General features: G+C 44.8%; 1 protein-coding gene across 2 annotated transcripts in view; it reads right to left on the minus strand.

The window, feature by feature from the left end:
- Positions 1–18833, minus strand: part of LOC149350550 (eukaryotic translation initiation factor 2-alpha kinase 1-like) — a 47278-nt gene extending 28445 nt beyond the window's left edge. Inside the window, exons 1-8 of one of the 2 annotated variants that reach the window (XM_089579606.1) lie at positions 18577–18833; positions 18285–18355; positions 12413–12562; positions 12320–12348; positions 11426–11533; positions 9743–9771; positions 4004–4118; positions 3619–3699 (exon numbers count right to left, since the gene is read on the minus strand). In XM_089579606.1, coding sequence (XP_089435732.1) covers positions 3619–3699; positions 4004–4118; positions 9743–9771; positions 11426–11533; positions 12320–12348; positions 12413–12562; positions 18285–18348 — 576 coding nt within the window. In that variant the 5' untranslated portion in view covers positions 18349–18355; positions 18577–18833. Of the gene's footprint in view, positions 1–3618; positions 3700–4003; positions 4119–9742; positions 9772–11425; positions 11534–11911; positions 12096–12319; positions 12349–12412; positions 12563–18284; positions 18356–18576 lie in introns of those variants that run through there. The other variant, XM_089579607.1, reaches the window with a different exon arrangement.
- Positions 18834–22038: the final 3205 nt, after the last annotated feature.

The raw sequence follows: 22038 nt of genomic DNA on the forward strand, positions 1-22038 counted from the left end.
TTTCGAAGGAAAATAACGAACTTTGCTGGCCATTTCGTGCCGAGCATATAGACTTATACCAGCGCTCAAAACTTCCGCACCCATTACACATGGCGATACGAAATTACCATGCATATCCCACTCTTTCGAGCACCACAAAAATCATGCAGCACAGTTTCCCCACCCCTAGTAGGGCATGCATGGTGCATGTCTACAGACGATCTGTCGGTGCTAACTACAGTGAACAAAATTTTGACGCTGGTGCACCTATCCTCGCCAAAGCTCGGGCATGTAGCCTGCTGAACAGTGTCATGGAGGGTGGTATGTGCAGGCCTGCTGTGCCTCGAGTGTTGCCAAAGTGATTGGAGTTGGCCACTTTCCGCACTCCTTGCTGCACACAACCTGCCATGAGCACACTGTGCTTCCCAATTTCCATGCGCGTTCAGGTTTTGTTTTTGCAGTGTGATTGCATGATCCGACTATTTGGCAGCATGTTTGGTGTGCTCGACAATACTGGTTCCAGCAGGTTTCGCAGGGCAAAATTAGTGATAGCAGTAGAAAATGGAAGCGCAAGACAATTTCGAGTAATCAGAAGGTGGCCATAATGCAGCTGCATTGTATGCAAAGAAATGTCAGATAGCAAAGGGCTTTGATGTAGCTCTGAGCATGCTGCGATGAGAAAGGGACAAGAAAGAAGCTGAGGTTTCCTGTCTTCAACGCATTTCGAGAGACTTTTTCCAGTTGTTTCTCAATACACTTCGGCCTGGTATACCTGTTCTCCACAAGACAATCCAGCCATGCATAGAAGCGTTCTGGCCGGCATGCTTTCGCATCATGTGAAGAAGCCAGCTGGAACTGGTACGTACTTGCACCGAAATCACCACTGCGTTCCCTGTTCCACAGCAGTCTGTATCAGCTTTAGTGCTTAGAAGATGGGGCTAAAAAACTGGAGGAGACACTTAAGCTCCGACTTAAGCTTCGCCTTAAGGATATGACGCAACAGCATTAATGGGCCAATGAACGTATAAGTGGATTTGGTCATTCTCTACTTTACATTCACAGATCGCTGGGAGGCCTCGTACCACTCCTGGCGCAGTGGCGCAGTGGTTAAGCAATGCGCCACTGCCCTGCAATGGCAGGTGCTGCCACTTGTGGGGCTTGTGAAACCTAGGTTGCTCTTCCTGAGCAACTTCTTGTGACCAATCATTAACTGAACTGCCACCTGCCACAGTAGGCAGTTTGCCCACAATCCTGTGGATAGGTTGTGATAACATCATAAGGTCACGTGACCTAGGTTGCCCACCTGCCACCCCACCCCGACTTTATCGCTCACAACGCCAACGACAACCACGACGACGCTGGATTCTCTGCAGAACAGGAGCCTTAACGCTAGCGCGTTAACATTTTAAACAGGTCTCTCCTTGTCATCTGCGACATTATTCCTCCAGGCCTGTTTACTAGGCGCTGAAGCTTATGTGGGTCACAGAAAAGGGGTGTGTACGTTGGCAAGGCTAACATAGCAGGTGTCTGGTGCTCATATTGAAGGCTTCCTCAGCATCAATTGGCAGCATGCTATCTAGGTTGTCCTTGGCCTACATGGTGGCACATAACCTCGTTCGCCTCGGACAGTTGCTGTCAAGGTCACCTACGGGTGTAACAAAGTAACGGCTACAACGAGGAGATCGCAGGGCCCCTTAGACTTTGCTATAACGAGGTTCAACTGTATATGTAATTAAAAGGTTCCTCAGTGTAAGTGTGAACACATCAGAGTTATCCCTAAGGATAATGACAATAAAGGAACAACCTGTTTTTAAACTTGTGCAACCTAGCCACTGAAACTAAGCACTGCATGTTGTTTGTTTATTTTTGTGGCAACTGTTGAAATGTTCATTCTGAAAGTATTAAATGAGGCCATAGAGTGCCCTTGGCTGAAATCTGTTCTAGGCTAGTCCAGAAAGTGAAACTAGTAAGCTGCAGGGTGTACTATTGAGCCATTAGAAATTTACAAAATGAAAAGATCAACTTTTTACCTGTCTGCTGTAAAACACTTACTGACATCAATTAAACCAATGCTCTGCCTTAAGCTAATAAAAAAAAATGCAATATTTTAAGTGAAATGTACCTAACGTCATCTAAAAATCAAGTGCTCTTGTCAGTCTAGGCAAATGTCTACACATACTAACTTTTTCACTCATGTTCTCACTTTATGTTGAGGCCCTCTTTGCTGCATGGTCTTTGCTTCAATGCAACAGATACAAAACAGTCACTATTGCTGTGAGATGCAAATCAATTTGGGACGCCAAGAATGCATTGTTTGTGTCAACCAGGTTTTTTTTACATTGCATTGCATCTACAGGGTCTCTGAACTGTTCAGCCTGTCAGAAAGCCTAGCCTGTACAACAATAAAGTGAACTCCGATTGCAGCCGAGTGCTGTAGAATAAGGTATATAACCCATTTAGACCACTCAAACTTGGTCCAAAAATTTTATTAATTACATAATGCAGAATTAGACAACTTCTGGTTACACCATAGGCCTTTGTTTGAAATATCAGTGTGAGATAACAGCAGGGTGCATGTCATCTTCATCACCTTGGTATAACCAGCAGCCAACACACTAAACCAGCTTACCAGGACGAGAAAAAGATGGCATCCATAGCAACAAAAAGGCATAAAAAATCTGCTCACCAGGGCTTCTACACTCACATCAAGGATGAGGTCACCAGTGGGCCAAAGACATCAGAAATACAGTTAGTCTCATTCAAGGCACATTTCTTATGGACTACTGTAAAACCTCGTCAATTTGACCCCCGTTAATTTGGAAATCCAGATAACTTGAACCGTCTGCGCAACCCCAGCCAATCCCCATATAAGTCTATGGCGTCGTACGCTTGCCCAATGAAATGCTACAGATCTTGCACCAGTTAATTCGGATGGGCTCCCTAAGGGGGACAGTGTCCAGGCAAGACAGGCGCGGCAGGCGATCGTCCAAATAGCCCTCCTAAAACATCAATTCCATGCTGCAGAGTCATGTGACCCCTGCACGCGCAACGGCAAACCTGAAGACGAACAGGCAGCCTTGTCTCCAAGAACAGTCCAACCACATAGTTCCTATTTCGCTTTTCCGAGCTTCACGCCAGATTGCAACTACGGCGGCTGCACAAACCAGCATCAGCCAGCCAATCGAGCCCAGCTGTGCACCATTTTGGCCAGATGCTCTTTACTATAGCCGTTTCTTGTAAAAAATTTTTTTACTATAAACGAAAAAAAAATGTACAGTCGTCTATGGAAGGTGAAATGTGACCACAGTTCCACTTTACCATATCCGAGTTTACTATAGCGGGGTTCTACTGCAATTCAACCTTTCGGATATTTGAACAATTCCGCCAGTCCCTTGAAGTTCAAATTAACGAGCTTTTACTACACACATCTAAACACATGATACACAATGAACGTGGTCTAGAGGCTTCGAGCTCCATTTTGTGGAAACAAATAGAGGATGTACGGAAGTGCCTCCAGTGTCTCTGCCCCTTTACCAGCGATCATTCTTAGTAGAACTCACAGTAATATCATTCTAAACAAGTAACAGCTGTGCTGATGTAAAGAAATTGCAGCAGGGGGATAATGTGTTGGAAGTTTACCTGCTTCAGAAGTTTGAGATTGCAATACTTGAAAGGAATCTTCTTCACAGCATAAATCTGGCGGTCTGTTCTTCTCATTGCCTACAAAGTTGTGTGCAAAAAAAAAACAAAAACAGAAACAACATGAGCTTAGCATTTAATAAGGGTCAGATTTCTAGGCAAATTATGGAGGGAGTGGTTGGGGGGCAAGGGGCACAGTTAACTTCTAGAACATTTGTCATCAATTCTAATACGGTTTTTGTAGCTAATACAGTGTTCCCAAAGATAATTTCTTGCTTGGCGTGGGTGATCACTCCCCTCTCATACCTTTAAATTCAGCCCTGCATTAAATGCCCTATAATAGACCAAAACTGAATTCAGTGAAATTACGAGTTTTGCTACCTACCTTGCATACAATGCCAAATCCCCCTTGAGCGATTTTTTCAATTTCTTCAAAGTCATACTCATATCGTTTCTGATGGCATATAACTTCATTATGGAGTGCAAGATCCAACTGGGGCCTGCAAGCACAGTCAGAGAAATTAAAAGCAGACTGTTTTACTCAAACTTAACGCACCTAAATGTTATTTTATCTCAAATCTGAACATTTGAAAGGAATGTGACAGCTTGGAGAAAACTGCCCACAGAAATGACCGACTAGAGCAGGAAAGGTTTGGTTTGGTTTATGGGGTTTAACGTCCCAAAGCAACTAAGGCTATGAGAGACGCCATAGTGGAGGGCTCCGGAAATTTCGACCACCTAGGGTTCTTTAACGTGCACTGACATCGCACAGTACACGGGCCTCTAGAATTTCTCCTCCAAAGAAATTCAACCGCCGCGGCCAGGATCGAACACGCGTCTTTCGGGTCAGCAGCCGAGCACCATAACCACTGAGCCACCGCGGTGGCTAGATCAGGAAAGGACATCACTGCCACATAGCAACTACTTATTTGTACATTGGCTTCTACACATGCTTTATACCTGCAGGCCAGTACTAAAAAGGAGAAAGAAAAGCACTGCAGTGACAGAAAAAGAGAAAAAATCTGAAATAAAAATTTCCAATGATTACGTTACTTCCTAATGCGAAATTTGAGCGCAGCTCATCAGCTGTCTCAGCTTTTCGATAGATTGAGGCAAAGAATTCGAGCAAGACATGTATGTACAATTACAGACAACTTGTTATTTTTCACACATATATTCCTTCTTCAAAAAACACTCCACTAACAGTTCTTGATTGTCATGAAGGAAGCTTTGTGGTCGGAGAAATGGATGGATATATGCTCGACTTGCTGCACCAATGCCTGGTTCTCAAAGACTAGGTCTATGCAAGTATTTCGTGAGGTTGTCACGAAGGACTTCTACTGGTTGCCTCGCTCATGGCTCAAAAAAAAAAGAACTGGCAGAGAATAAACTATTTATATAGGCAGGCGGTTCGCAGTGGCGAATGGCGGCGGCTATGCGTTTCGGCTCGGGCGGTGCATAATATCGAGATCCGCCGCCATCAATCTAGCGCTCTGATTGCCGCCGCACAGGGGTGGCATTGCAAGAGGAGCGAAGAGAGCAATTAAGTTATAGGAAGATCGCGGGAGGCAGCGTGTGGGCGCATAAGAACATTGTGCAGCGAAGAGATAGCAGCGACTGACTGATGCCGCTGACGCTGCTAGTGAGTCAAGTGAACGTGGCTCTGCGTTTCAGTTTGCGATGCATGCACCGCGATGTGCTGATGTCGAGCCAGCACTTCAACAACCGGAAAACACCACGCGCTACTGCGCGGTCACGCCAGAGATGAAGAGGGTGGGAGGGGGGTACACGCAGTGGTGAACGGTGGCGGCTATGCATTTCGGCTTGGGTGCGCGGGAGGTGGCTCCAGGAGCACGTGCAGCTAGAGCAGCGCGCTGCCCCGGCTGTGGAGCTGGTTACGAGGGACAACAGCGACGCCGCGAAATGCAGGAATGGGCGCCAAAGAGCTGGGCTCTAAAACCAATCCCTCACTTACAATTTTGACATGCCTGTTGATCTAACCTTAGTGGTCATGCTCCTCCATTTCCATCACGCAGGTAAGAAATTCCTTTTTCTACCAGCAGGCCCAATGACCCCCAGCCTGCAATGTTTTGCACACCCCATATGTGTACTTGAGAACTCAACAGGGCAATCACACATTGATAATAATAACAGCTGGTTACTGGGAAAAAAAAGATGCAGGCATACAGATACCAATTTGTAAGTGCTGATGACTACGACTGCTACTTTTCTTCAGGTATGCCTCAAGGTCCTGTCATTGGGCCCCTTCATTTTTTCACCCTTAAATATGACCTACCTATTCCATTGGTCCACATATTAGATTCTTTGATGATGACTGCATAATTAATTTATGACAATTTCTTCTTGCCAAGGTGTACCAGTACTCCAATCTAACCATTATGATATATCCATTAGGTATAACATATAACAATGCGATGTAATAGTAGTAAACGTAAACTAATCACAGTTTTGTGGAAAAGTCAATTTATTAATATCTGGGCGAGTAGGTACTCATTAATGCTTAAGCGATAGAAGACTGACTGTACGACACAAGTGCTAACTATCAAATGAGAATTTTATTCAGAGAAGACAAAATATAGCGTACACAACTTAATTTGAGCAAAAGGAGCGCCAACGGGCTCATCACCTCTGCTCTGTGATATTTAGCATAATGAAACCTTGTTACTTCCACCCCCATTCATTCAGAAATCTGGATAAAAAATTTAGACTGCCGACATGGTCCAGGCCCACATAAGTTTATGGCATCGGAGGTGTGTCAATTCAGATGCTGCTGGGCACCACTGGTTACTTGGACGCGCTCCTTACCTAAGGCCATGTCAGTGCATGAACAACATAGCAAGAGATTGTGCTAATATCCCAAGTCATGTTTGATATCATGTCAGAGAGGACCCGCACACCTCTTATGTTGGGCACCGGCAGGCATGATGACGTTCTGAGGGCCTTGGCACCGAAAAGTTGTGTGGCCGCATAGTTTTGGTTTTCTCCTTTTTGGTTTCCCTCCAGACCATGCTGATGGCTACTAGGTGAGTACAGTTTTTCGCAGTTTCAAACGCTGATTGGTGCGTCACTGGTCTTCACATTTTCGAAAAAAAAAAAGACATCGCATCGTTCACACGCAGTCGCGTTTCCCACTGTTCCATCTGTGTGATTATTCTGTTCCTTTACTGGGGCAAAATTGCGTGCTTGTCATGCGTTCTTTGCAGTTTTTGTGATGGCACCTCTCCACTTGCAACAACACTGCTTGTGAGGAGGCTCCATTGCAACCATGCTGCACCTTGAAGGAGCACGCAGGCCTTTACCATCGCGGTACTTTGTTAAAAATCCCGAGAGTGTGCATGCGGTATAGATCTATAGTTTATCAGAAAAACTGTCATTGCTGCACAGTTTTCATCTCAAAAGCAGATGACCGCTACCCCGGTTTTGCCCAAATAACTTTACTATGTTGCAAACGGTTTCTGGCAATTTTGGGGGCTATTCGTTAATTCAGGCCTTCAGACAATTCGGACATTTTCCCCCAAGTCTGAATGAATGAGGTTTTACTGTACTCACTAAATATTTCGATACTGCGACTTTATGCGAATTCGTGAAATACTGAGCTCAAAAAAACTAAGTTGTTTGCAGTACATCCTTTTGCAAACAATCAAAACATAAATGGAAAACCAAACTCTCTGTACATAGACAAGGGATGAATTTTCTCGTGTAAACAGCATATGTTCCTCAACCAATGTTTACGACCGAGTTCACCACACAAAATAAACTGGGCAGGGCGACCAGCACTGTCCGCAAGAAGCCAGACTGTGAGTGAGATAGTGCAAGCAGAGGCTGCACGGTAGCCCCACTGTGTACAAAGGGAGTCATTCACAATACTCCCATTTTGCGCAGCAAGAAATGCATCAGCTAAACTGGCTGATGTATTAACCAGCAGCTGAGAAAACACAGTAGCTCCTTGAAAGGCACACTATGTTTAACTTTGTCCTGCATTGCAGAGATTGCGGTCGTTCCCTGTGTTTGGATCGGACTGCAGTTACCTTCAGCCACAAAGATCAATTATGTTACAAAATATTCGAGGCGTACGTAATAAAAAAGCACGCAGACATGTGCATTGTGCAGCCACCTGCCAGCCTGCTGGAGAACGAATTGCATTTGCTTGATTATTTTTCAGATGCTCAATGTTGGGCAACGGTATTTTGCGGCATTTTCTCAAAGAAGCCATCCCTTATCATCAAGCACAGAATTTGATTTTTCATTCGCGTTCAAGGTTTTTCCTAAAGTTCATAATTTCACTTCCTCTGAATAAAATTTTATTCAGCACTTGTGTCGTGTAGTCTCTTCATCTGTTTTTTTTTGTGCTGTGTTAACATGTACCTCTTATAACGCTAGAAGTACAGCGTTAGAGCCATGAATAAATATCTCAATGTTCACATAACCATTCATCTCTTCTGGCAGTCATGTATTAATTATAATTACTATTTGAGATGAAATTATTCAATGGCTTCCTCCCCGAGACCACCAATACATGAAATATCCACCCAATCAAACCCAGAACATCTTGTCAAGCTACTTGTGCCACGCTAGTGTAGGATCATCACTTCAGTCTCCCATCTCTCTCTTCATACAAAATTTCCCAACCTGGTCATTTATCCCGAAATTTATCATCATATCATCATATTTAAAGGTTTCCACAAAACAGCACAGTACATATATCCAGTCATTCTTTGCAGAGATTTTATAGTTTAGATGTTTTTATTAAGACTGGTCTGGATTTTCATTACCTTTACTTTCCCTGCTACCCTGAATGCGTTGAAATTATTAACAAATATACACGCACCGAAATTAAGCCTAATGTCTCAGCCTCGGATTTTCATGCCATTACTCCTTAAAATATGTTGCTGCACTCTACCACACTGCATACCATGGTACTGTAACACATGCAGGTCCATCGAAAATCAGGTACACCATAATGCTGAGGTTATATTCAGCTACAAGTCACACAGTATGTAGCAGTGCCACTGGGTCAACAATGCAAGGCCAGAATAAAAAGCCAGCATGGCATGGCATAAGTTGATTTCTCACAGGCAATAAACAACAAAAAAAAATGTTAGAGATGATGGGCGACCCGACCCGCATTTGGGGAATGCAAAAGCACTGATGCCTGTTCCACACTTGTCGCCTCTCTTTGCTTCACTTGACTCGCGCGAGTCAGGCAACTGGGGTTCTCTTGGCGTCCATTGTGAAGCATGTTTAAAACTCCTTGCTTCGGTATTACGTTCCTGACGTTCCCTCACACGTTTCCTTTTTGCGGACGTTTTGGTGGAGTTTGAAGCCGCGCCGTCTGACCGACGTAGATGCCCTGTCCATGACCGCAAATGTGTCAACGTGCACACAATGACACAATGAAATATCTCACCACTCGACTCATATGAAAGAAACACGTGCACTCGACGGCAGCAAGGCAACGACTGACGCAAGCTGGAAGCGCCCGAAGCAGAGCTGACGTGCATGAACTTTCTAGATGGTTCTTCCATCGCGCCACCGTTCACCCCATTGCGCTGTCGCCCTCTTCTCTGATGTCACAGTGACCCCATTTCAACGAGATGGCATGACGTCACACGTTACCAAGACAACCACGTTGGTTCGCCGCCACCGCATTTACAGCAATTGTGTCACTTTTTTAGGTGCATTTCATTAATTAATGGTTTGTAATTAATTTTATGCTAACATATTTTAATGAGTTGTTTGATTAATCAGTGTTAATTAATCACCTTTTAATCTATTTCAAACCTTCATCCGGCTTGGTTGCGTATTTTCCCACAATTTTGACGTCCAAGGCTGTTTTGATGTCCACCCACTATGTTGACGTCCATGGCTGTTTTGACGGCTAACTGACTCCTTCGCCTCTAATTAACTTATTATTCCACATGAATCAAATCTGACGCGTATCGACATTTTATCATCCTCTATCACATTCAATCATTCTTTTACTCCTAACTTTTCCTCGCACGACGTAAGGGCTGCTGACACGTTTTGCATCCACTTTCTGCAGACATGAAACCGCAAACACAGCCAAGTAACGCTTTCACATTAAAAAGAGAGAAAAACTCACGCAGGCAGGCACACAAGGCTGTCACTAACCTACAAAAAAAAAAAAAAAACATTAGTTAACAAGCACTTAGCATCCGTCCAGTGACTTAGAGGACAGGTAGAAGAAGTCCGACTGTAATTGGTTTCTGACAGCAGCCTCACATGCTTTATAATAAGTAGCTCAAAGAGCTCGACACTCATCATGTCACGATGGGAAGTGTGGTACTGGAGAAAACATTTACATACTGCAATAGCAAACCATACTAGAGCACTGCACGGGCCTCAATCTGAGGCCCAAGCCCGGCCCGGGCCCGAGACCTGAAGCCCAAGCCTGGCCCAGGCCCGCTAACTTATCGCTCTAGCGAGCCCGGGCCCGGCCCGGCCCGTTTCAGAGTAACGCTTGAGGTATACTGCTCGCTCTGAGCAAGTAGACTGCAACTAGATCGATAAGGAACTGGCCGACAAAGGTTCTGAAACCATAGTTTGGCTTGCAGAAAGTTGCTTCTTTTTAACCCAGTAGGAAGTGATTTAAGAGTAGTGCTTGCCAGGCCCGTCTTTTGGACAGTGATCTCGTGTAGGTGCGCAAAGATAAACTCGGAAGTTCCGAGAGCAAAATAAAAAGGGCTGCATACGCACGTAATAGACTACTTCGCACTCCCCCATGATTTTAATCAGTTATATTTTGCCACCCGCGAAGTATAAACATTAAAGCTGCCAAGCAAGCAGTGGGATGACATTTTTTTAGTGAACGCAATCTCACAGGTTGGACAAGTGCCCTAAACTAATAAGTTCTTCCCGAATGCATTTCTAATAGTGGATAGGCATGTTTTGGGATGACGAACGATCAATGGCCATTCAAGACCGGCTGAATTTTACTCTTACAGGTGGAGCAGAAAATAACGCGTGAACCACGTGATAACTTACACGGCAAAACTCCTGTCATGACAACCAGGCTGAAGAAGCAAGGAGGGATAGATGTGGTTATGAGATGAGATTTACAAACTCTCGCAAGCTTTTGTGGCTATTTCATTTACGAGACGTTCCGGTCAGCTGGTCAAAAAGAAAACCAAACGCGCTTTAGTTGGTGAATTTTCTCACATGAGAGAAATATAGCTATAAAATAAAAGCTATGTTTTTGGGGCTTAAGGACCCAAGGGGAGAAAGGCTGTGAGAGACACCGAAGCAGAGGGCTCCGAATCATTTCGACCACCTGGGTTTCTTCAACGAACAATGATACCACAAAGTACATGGCTGTCATGCTTGCCGCCGAAATAGAAATGCGGCCGCCGAGGCTAGGAGCAAACCCTGGTTCCCCGGCTCAGTAATCAAGAGACTTGACCACTAAGCCACCCTGGCGCGGAAATAGGGAAATAAATAAGTCAATGAATAAGCTTAGTTTTTAATCTGAGCGCGTACTATAACCCATAGCTCATCCGTGTCGCTGCTCCAATGCCGCAGTTGTGTACTTCATTCTGCAATAGTCAATGAATAGTCGGACACCAGCCGTTTCTGTACGGACCCAAGCCCGGCTCGGGTCCGCAGATTTAAGCCCGAGCCCGGCCCAGGCCCGGCACAACAAATCATGTCCAGGCCCGGCCCGGGCTTTCGGGCCGGCCCGAGCCCGTGCAGTGCACTAAACCGTACGGCCCATACATAAATCTAGACAAGTGTGAAGGATCTCTCGACAGCATGAGCAAACACTCACCCGGCTTCGGAGGTCTCTCCTGACATTCTGAATTAGGAAACTGAATGAACGGCGAAACTTCACTCGAAGAGAGCATAACTCCTGCAGGTCTGGAGTAGGATCCAAGAACTGCAAAACATGCAATAAAGGTTGTTTAAATTAAGGACAAGTTCATGAAAAAAGGAGGAAGAAAATGGTTACAAATGAAAACCAGAAATTTATAGCTTATGCTTAGGCCTCTTGGCTAAGCATGCATTTCCAACTTGATTATGCACGATTTCCAGATGGAAAGCGTCACTTCATCTATAGCTCGCAAGTTATGTAGCAAACAAAAAATTCCAAAGTGTTCATGCTCTGCTGCATTCTGTGCTAAACTCTGCGAAGGCTATCGCTGTGCTGCTGGCTGTGTTCCGCTAATGCCTAAGGCATACAGTAAAGTCTAAGACCTACAGACTTTGTGGCAAACTAGACTACCAGAATGATCGCAATGGGTGCATGGTCATGTACCTTGCATTGGTCATGCGACTGGATGTTGATGGTCTGTGTGTGGACCATCAATATTGGCTGAGTAGGGCTCCGTATAACAGCATTTGCTGTGAAAGGCTCAGGCTGACCCAAAGCAAGACAGCTTACTTTTGTAAGGCATGTACAAATACAGGACTCCATCATGGAGCGTGCTTAGAAGAGTTTCATCCAATGCCAAAGTACTGTTAATGAAGCAAAGAATATAGGACTATATTATACTTACAGGTTTCATAAAGTTTCTTAGACAAAGTGCTTTTTCTTTGCAATGTCTAGCCACAAATTGTTTTTTTTTTTACTGGAATGACCTCAAAGTGGCTAGAAGTTATTGATCACAATGGGTTAACAATTGTATGCATGCCCAAGATGTGAGCAGAAGTGTTTTGCACTCACCTTAAGCTGGTGAAGTCGCCTTCGCACTCCTGCAAAAGTCAGTTTTATTAAAGACATCAGAAATAAAATGCACACCCAGAATAAAAGGCTTGCCTTCAAATAATTCCTTGCGAAGAGAGTCATCACTTTCATAAAAAATGCAGAGTTGTTCCAGGACAGACTCCAACATCAGGTAGTATGGGATCTGACCACGTGGAACCAAGCCAAATGACTCCGGCCGGGCCAAACGAGGCGGTGGACGACCTGCAAGCATTCCCCATAACTAGTGCTTTCAATAGAACTTATGTGGCTAGCAAGCCTCTAGTGAAGTACAAAAACAGTTTTTTTTAAATGGGAAGTAGCTAGCTCAAAATAATACTGAACTTTTTAGCCACTGAAACACTATTTCACCAAGCATTCATAAGGTTATGTGTACTTGCAAGAATGTACAGTCCTGCAGTTTTGTTTTCGCAGCTTTCAAAAACCATTTCTCTTACACTGCTTGTTTGTTAATACACCAACTTGGCATGATCATAGCGAGACTGTAGCGAAGCAGGGGACGTAGACACATTAAGAAGCAAACAACACGAACGCTAACTTCCAACTGACCATTCTGGCTGGAAAATCTGTTGGAAGTAAGCGCTCGTGTTGTTAGTTTTTTCTTCGCATGTCCTCATCCCCTGCTGCACTACAGTCTCGCTATGATCATGCACCAACAAGCCTAAAAAGGCACGATTCTGGCATGAAGACCACATCTTAAGTTTATACAAACGCATCAGTTCATGCAGTTCACAAAGAAGAGTACATTGACACTGCCATTCGCTAAAAAAGCGGAATGAGCAAACGCATTACTGGTCTTTGTGAATGCTGCCTTTCTTTGCAGACACTGACATCAGCTGGCTCTTCTCAGAGCTGGTCTTCCATGTGAAGGTGATCTTTACATTTCCACTGCATCGACTACTACTGAAGCCATGTAATAATGCCAAATGCATTACTATACACACCAGCCCTTAAAATGTGATCTCAGTGTGCAGGCTGACCTCAAAAAAAGAGACCTGATGTACAGGAGATATTTTAAAAGGTGCCAAAATAAATATGAAGGTTACTGCACAACAAAAAAATATGAAAACAGGGAAAAATTTTTGTACTGGCCTCAATAAAAAATACCCCTTAACCATTAGGAACCTGTAGCCAGCTGAAATGACACCCAGAAGAAAGGTAAGCTACCAAAGAATACAAATATCTTGGGAATAAGAAGGCAAAAATGTACAGCCATGGACAAAGGTTTGCAGGGTATGGATATGCGACATGCCTGACCATGCAGAAAAAATTTATTTCTGCATGGTCAGGCAAGGCAGATCAATGAAAAGCATCAGACGCACGAGGAGACAAGCATGCTCTATCCGCTAAAATGAATGCCAGCCGACTTTTTAAACCCTGCAAACTTTTGTCCATGGCTGTAACTTGTGTCAAGCTGTGCTTGCACCAAACCCTCTGACACTGGTTGGACTTTTCTCAAATGTCAAGTGTGAAAGTACCCATAAAGCAGCATGAGACACAGCCTTTTCTTTCAAGACACATCTCAATTCAATACACATATCTGTGCAAACCTGTTCAACCCCAAAGATAATGTTTGGGAGCAAGGGCGTCCGCAGAACTTTTTCCAGGGGGGTGCACCCGATGGCCGGTTATGGGGGAGGCGGCAGCTATGTAGTTGTTTTCTACTAGTGCATAAATAATATCCGTAATTCCAAGGGGGGGCAACCGCCCCCCCTTGCCCCCCCTTCCGGACGCCCATGTTTGGGAGGCTATATGTACAGTCTTTGTCAAAAGTAACTAGGCTGCATGGTTTGCTTCTCATTTGTATAGTAGAGCCTTTACAGCTTTCCCTAAGATCGAAAAGTTCTTTGTGTGGTAAGGAGAACCCCTGTCCTCACCTTCAGAGATTTAGAGCTTGAGGGCTGGCATAATAGTTTAAATAAATGACTGAGAGGCAAAACCATGCAGCCTGGTTACTTTTGACAAAGACTGTACCTTTGACAGCAGTGCAAGTACAGTCTAGAGTTGGAGTCTTTCAACGACATGACAACACCAAAATGATATTAACAAAACCTTTAAAAAGGGCCATTAAACTTGTCTGCTGCAGCTTTTTTGTAGCTAAAAATGTGCACACATAACTTGTTTGATATGTTTTACACAAAAGATTTCCAATTGCAAACATGTTTTATAGTGGGCCCCTGACCCCCACCTCCTCTGGTTGAAAATCTTGTTAAACTCCAGTGGTTATGAGACACAGCCCAAGGAATGCACTCCAACAAAAAAGAATAAATAAATGTGAATGTTTAATGAATTTCACTATTTCTCTTGCCTTCTGCCTCACATGCCAAGTGAGTACCCTCCACAAGTGAAACTTCTCTTAATCCTTCACTCTAAGGAGAAGTACAGAGTCGTCAGAAGTCTATGTCATGACCCATTTGCACCATGGCAGGTGCACACCAACACCTATTGCTTGAACGTAGAGGATAACAATACGTACCGCACGCAGCACAATGTTAAAATCTGATTATCACAGCAAAGCCGCAGAGTGCGGTAATGCATGAGCAGTGGATTCAAGGTGTGTCCACACTTGCACTTACTACAAGGAACATGTGCATTTAAGTGCATGATTAAACTCTGCTACTAAGAACAGTGGAAAAACAACAATATGCCGTCCTCAAAGAAACATAAAGTAGCTAAAAAGCAAAGCTAAAGCACTTGCATCTTCACATCTGTGCCATTTGCACAGTGCAGATGTGCCCATTCTGACCCCAGCAAAAGAAAGCAGACTGATTATATCCACACATGCACAGGAAGTGTGACCAGGCTTCCATTTCGATTTCTGCTACCTTCTGTAGTGCACATGACTGTAATATTGTGCAAAAGTCATCATGACAGCCTAATCAACACGCTGCAACAAAAAACACCAATAAAAGTATACCGAATGCATTTTTTGAAATTGAGTTTTAACAGAAAAAGGTCAATATTTTAGGCATGCATGTCGCAGCTGGCTGGCTTATATAGTACAAGTAAAAGTAGGTCCGCCAAGTTCGGCAGCTTCTCGGCCCGATTGGCTACTACCGAAGGCACACAGAGGAATTCGCCAAGCTAGCTAAGCCGCTGACTGCCTTAATGCCCCATCGCTGGTCAAACAATGCGGCGGATGCTTTTGGGGCTCTGAAGAGAAAGTTAATCAGTGCAAAGCTGCTGCGTCACCCAGATTTCAATTTACCCGCGTCGTTATACATCAAAGTTCGCGGTTGGTGCCGTGCTTATAAATTATAATGATGACTATAAATTACTATAAATTATGTGCATTATGCAGAGTAAAGGCTATTGAGCATTCATGGCATAAACAATAGCGTATGGCTTTTGACGACTATCTCTCCGAGACCAAAGAGACACATGATAGGGATGCTGTTAGTGTCCCCTCTACATTCTCTTGCAACGGGTACATGCAAAGCATGTGCAGTGGAGTGTCCTGTGTATTCTCAATGAACTGCACCTGTATCTTAGTTTTTCCATACCATAAGTTCACAGTATGCCCTATTAATCTATTGCACATTATTCAGAATCAGACGCGAGATTCAGGGATGAAATTTTCACCTAGTTCCTCAGCATTACCATACGAGTACCGTATGACTATGGAGTACCATATGACATTAAATCTGAATGTGTGGTGCCAGTTCTGCAAATTCTAGCATTAAGAAGCTAGCTGCATGAAGCACTCATTTCTTGTGCCTTTGTAGCACAGGTATTGCATGTCACCAAATATCAGTAGCAAGAATTTCTATATCTGCAGCAACAAATTCAGGTACTGGGGGTCATGACCCTTCAATCAATTCAGCACTAATCAAGGAGCAAAACAGGACAAAAATTAACCTTGGGGAGCAAAGATCAGTGATATTTAATACTACATAGCACCCTTCTTCACGCACTGCTATAAAATCAGTCCTTAATCAGACAAAAAGGGGCTTTGGCAGAGAAAGCCACAGCCTTACAACATCTCGAGTGCAACATTATGTGACACCATTGAAGAGAAACACTAAGAAAAACTTGATCCAATTTTTGTTCTTAGTAAAAAATGATTGTTTGGCTCTTTGTGGCTAGGCTACGTCTTTGACAGCTGTCGTTTTTGGTCTCTAGAAGCTGAGACCAAAAACGACATCGATCACCTTTTGCAAGTCAATGGTGGTGCAGCCTAGTTTGGAGATCCACAACCAAAATATGCATTGACGTCACTGCAGCTCACTAGTGGAACTTCTGGTGGTAGCAATACCTGTATTTAATTTCTTGGTCTCTTCCAGGTACTAGAAGGTCTGTTCTCAGTGAAAGTAGCCTCTTTGTCATAAGAACGCGGCAATCTAGTGATACAGGTCAACTTCAATTAGTCCTCAGTGTTCCTTCCAAAGAAGGCTGCATATAGGCAAGACATGGAAGATGCATGAATTCTTATTGATTAATCAGAAGCAAGAAAGGCATAATGCCATCAACTTATGTAAGCTTCCTACAAACAGTACATTCCTTCTATGATATGAAAGAGATCATTAGCTTTGCTTGTTCCTAATAAGCTACAAGCACTTGAAACATCGGTGTTAACAGCAATTAAAATCACAAAGGTGAAAATGTCTATAACCTGAACTATTGTAACTCCTCCCTCACAGAGAGCCATCGCCACAACAGAAATTGCACAGACTACTAGCACCCTTTTTGCAAGCACTATAGTTGTCGTGCTTAAAGCACATTAGTCCATATTTATCTCCAAGCATAGATGTGCACAGGTCTCTTCTAAAGCGGAACCACAGTTCATGGTACTGCCTGTTCAGGCTTCCTGGGCAGCAGAGAAGACCTAGTCTATTCCACACCATCAACTATGTGCAATTTTGCCCATGTATGCAATGACAAGATACTAATGCACAATGGAAGCAGCGTCCACAATTGACGCGATATTGCCCATTTTAAGAACACCATGTGCCTGTATGGTCAAGACTTGCATCTTACATTCAATGCCAGTAATTGAGTGGTATTGATTTCAAAGTCCATTCCAAGGCATATTTGGTAGTTCCTCTATTTGCATCTGCATGCACTGTACTGGTAGGTAATGCAGGTTACAGCACAATGGGCACTGCAAGTGCAGGTGCACAAGCCATTAAAATAGCCAACAAGAACTCGCCCCTATCATCGCAGTGCTGTGAACTCAAAACTACACACATTCAGATTTTTTGTGCCGCAAACTCGCATTAATTTGTTTGTCAGAGAGAACATCCTTTTTTACAAAGGTGGCTCACATAAAGAAAATAAAACCCTGAACAACTTAAATTGAGTGCAAGCTTATATTACTGCCAAGTAATGTATTTCGCTACCGGCCGTGCATGACTAATAAAAGGAAGATTTTATGGCACCTATAACGCCCCCCATGCAAGTTCATATGTAAATCTTATAGCTGCAAAGCTAAAATGTGCAAGTGCAATGAAACGAGTATAGTGATCTCATCAATGCATTTTTCAAAATGTAGACTGCAAAATATGCAACTTTTGCATCGGGCGAGGGAGTTGTCGAAAAACCTCCTCTCTGGACTGTCGAAAACCTGTTCCGCCGCCGCTTCCACCGTGCTAGCGAGGGGTGCTCACGACAGTCCAGTGAACAATATGGCAGCGCCCAGGGAGCCCTTATTGCAAAGGTCTATACCACAAGCGCTTTGGTAAGAGCACACTGCCGTTAGCTGAACTCTCTCCGCAATGTCCCTCCTGGTAAAACAGGAAAAAAACTTCGACAACATGAACGCGTGGCAAGAATATATCCCGTATTTGCGTGAACAACGTGCACAAAAATTCAAATTTAACGAGCTCTTTATGGTTGTCACTTTCACTTTTCGCCACAGTATGCGAAATTTCCCGCCTTTTAGCAACAGTGCCTCTACGCAAGATGATGAAAATGTACACCCACTTACTGATGTCTGGAACGTCCAAAGTGGTCACGGTTCGTAGTGATAGCTTAGGAATCGGTGGATCCATTGTTAGACTGGCAGTTGGAAAAAAGAAAATAAATAAATAGACATTTGGCTCTTTGTTCTAACCAGGCAAGCTGAGAGTCGACGTACTGGAATGCACAAAATGTATCTGGGTTAAATTGATATGCACTACGATTCAATTCCGCATCATGAAAATGTTTCTTGCCGTCAAATGAAAATGCCAGACGCTAAAAAACAGGACAAGCAAGAGGGAAAAGGGAATAGCCCATACCATGAATCCGTCACGGACAAAAAGTCAGCGGACGACACAAGTGAATCTCCGAAACAGGCAAGAAGGCCCGCGTGCCCCTGAGTTGAACTAGAAGTCGCAGCACACAAACACACCCGGAAGCAAAACTACAGCAATAAAACTGCACCCTACAGTTTTTCGCGGGGTCAAATTTGCAATGGACCGGTGACTTCCGCGACAGCGACACTTTTATACATGTGTCGCAGCTTCACAGATGGCGGTGCGCGGTGGAGAGAAGCGCCATGCAATCCAAGCCAACGTTAATGGAACCAAGCCAAGTCGGGCTGATGAGCAAGTTCTCGCTATTTGATTCTGTTTCGTTTTCGTGTTGCTTCGAAGCTGTATGAGCGCTGCTCTGATTAGGTAACCGATGCATTGGGTGCCTGCAGTTAATCCAAGACGCGCGTTTGAATATGGTACCTATGAGCACGCTCTTGTTTCAGCACCACAACTGCTGCTGCTGCTGCTGCTGCTGCTACTACTACTAATACTACTACTACTACTACTACTACTACTACTACTACTACTACTACTACTACTACTACTACTATAGTCAGATTTCCCCCTCAAAGGACCCCCCTCCAGCCAATGGAGTCAGTTGATTGTCGTGACCCTGCTAGTGTGACAAAGCAGGGAGTGGTAGATAAAAGGAGATAGTCCCCTCCGTCCATAATCGGGGATAGACCCCTCTCTCCACTGTGGCACCGCTCCCTGCGTTGTCACCCTAGCAGGGTCATGAGAATTAGCCGACGCCATTGGCTGGAGGGGGGTTCTTTGACGGGGAAAAGCCGCTGCCTTCTTAAGTTGTATCCGACTATACTACTACTTCTGTTAATACTTGCTGCTGCTACCCGTACTACTACTATATACTGTTGTTGCTGCTAGTGTTAACGGCTGCTGCTACTACTGCTACTAGTGCTATTAGCATGTTACTACAGGTTTCCCCACTGAATTTAATCCTAGTGCCAGTGGAAATAATCTGAGCGCCGACAGATATAATCTGCATGCCATGTAATTTAATCTTAGTGCAAAAATCTGATTCATTGCCTCCCCCTGCTGCGATTGCCTTACCTTGGAATCCATTCAGCTATACCCTAATGGACCATCGGTTATCTTGCCTTCCCACACTATACCCTGCACATGCCCATTTCTTCTTGGTTTGGTTTATTGGTTTATTGGGGTTTAACGTCCCGAAGCAACTGAGGCTATGAGGGATGCCGTAGTGAAGGGCTCCGGAAATTTCGACCACCTGGGGTTCTTTAACGTGCACTGGCATCGCACAGTACACGGGCCTCCAGAATTTCGCCTTCATCGAAATTCAGCCGCCACGGCCGGGATCGAATCCTGCGTCTTTCGGGTCAGCAGCCGAGCGCCGTAACCACTGAGCCACGGTGGCGGAGCTCATTTCTTCTTGATTTAGACTAGGATATCATTACCTCGCGGTTGTTCCATGACCCATTCTTTTCTCTTGCTGTTGCTTAACGGCACACCTATCATTTCCCGTTCCGTAACTCCCTGTGGTGTCATTAGTTTAAGTCCAACCCATTTCTTTAGCCTCCGTACGTTTCTGTCTCATTGGTTAGTACCGGTAAGGGATATTGTTAAACTGCTATTCATCACGTACTTGAAAATGCCTCCCAAACGTACTCACGCCATTCTTTTTCTAGTCATTTCACTCTCGTGGTCCGGAAGGCGTTATTTTTTCTACCCTTCGGCATAAATTAAAGGAAAAAGAACAGGCTGGTTTCGTTGATGAAGGCCGACAGGGCTCGATGCGGAAGCCCGTGTCCAAATGCGTGCGTCTAGCGGGCGGCTTGGGTGGTAGCACTGGCTGCGGCGATAAGTCGTTCGCGCGCAGCCCGAAGTTCAGAGCAAGTTTCCAAAAAAGTGATCCAGCGTTGCCTCTGTGGCGGGAGCGGGGCAGAAGGGGCTTGACAGTGGAGAGGTGTGCAACCTGGATGCCCAGGACTCTCTGACGGCAGGAGTCGGCACAGCGCCTACTCGAACTCTCCGCAGCGCGACCTCCTCACGGCGAGTTAGACCGCCGAGAAGGTTACATCCACGCGGGAGTGTTAAAGCACGCGTGGAGTGCCGCGGAGATTTCTTTTGAAGAAGCTATAAGGCTGTCTCGCCAGCGGAAAGCTTCAGCATAGGTAGCGGGTGTGTCACATCCAATGGATGAGAGGCATTATCAGCTTCAGTGAGGTTGGGCGTTGAGCGTTGAGCCCACGCTATGCGGACAGGGCATGGAAATTATTTCATCACATGGGTAGGCGATTACTACCCGCTCTAAGTACATAGATGTATCTTCAGATAACTTTAGATGCTTAGCTGCCTATCGTAAATTGCTGTGCCTTTCCGAGATTATTCAACATTACTTTAGAGATTCTTCGTATTAAGACTCCCCGTTCTGCTTTACTTGTCTACGTCCTCGATTATACTTGAAATTCGTCCCCTGAGTTACTTAACAAGGTACTGTCATCAGCATATCAAATATCAGTAAGGTATTCTACGTTAATTTTTAGCCTCACCTCTTCCCTATCCAGATTTCTGAATACCTCCTGTAAGAACGCGGCTAATAGTGCTGGACACATCGTATCTCCCTGACGAATACCTGACAAATTTACGAACCTGATTTCTCTCAGATGTATCAGATTCATCCGGCATGTCTACATCATAACGTAGCGCCTATGAGATATTTCACGGACAATAAAATCGTGCATTAGGAGGACCGAAGTCGACAAAGATGCTTGGTACAGCACCAGCCCTACACCTGGCCAACATTTACATGGTCAGCCTGAGGTCGGCTGCTGAGCTAGGCCCAATATTGGGTGACTAGCCGAACGTAGGCCGCCAATGCAGGGCTGACTTAAATTATTCACCTGGTCAAACGGAAGAGCAATGGCCCGCAGTGGGGCCGATGGAGATTTGCAAACTTTCGTCGGTCATCCACAAAAGCACAAGAAAAATGGTTTGGTTTGGTTTGGTTTGGTTTATGGGGTTTAACGTCCCAAAGTGACTCAGGTTGTGGAGACGCCGTAGTGGAGGGCTCCGGGTAATTTCGACCACCTGGAGTTCTTTAACGTGCACTGAAATCGCATACACGGACCTCTGGCATTTCTGCAACCGCCGTGGCCTGGATCGAACCCGCGTCTTTCGGGTCAGCAGCAGAGCACCATAGCCGCCGCGGCGGCCACACAAGAAAGATAATAAAGCTTATCGTCGCATAAGGCTTCAATTCACCGTGGCTTGATTATACTGCATATGCTGTCACTGCAAGGGTCACAGGTTTCTGCAGCATGTGAACGCATGCCCACGATTCCCGATGTAATCGAAACCAGCAAACGACACTGCAGGTTGAGTCACAGTGACGCAAACCGGCACTGCACGTAACTGCATACCCTGCACACATTCACGGAATGCGTTCCTTGGATGCATTCACTT

The sequence above is a fragment of the Amblyomma mixtum genome, chromosome 3 (assembly GCF_055824585.1).
Source record: "Amblyomma mixtum isolate Tamu chromosome 3, ASM5582458v1, whole genome shotgun sequence".
NCBI lineage: Eukaryota > Metazoa > Arthropoda > Arachnida > Ixodida > Ixodidae > Amblyomma > Amblyomma mixtum.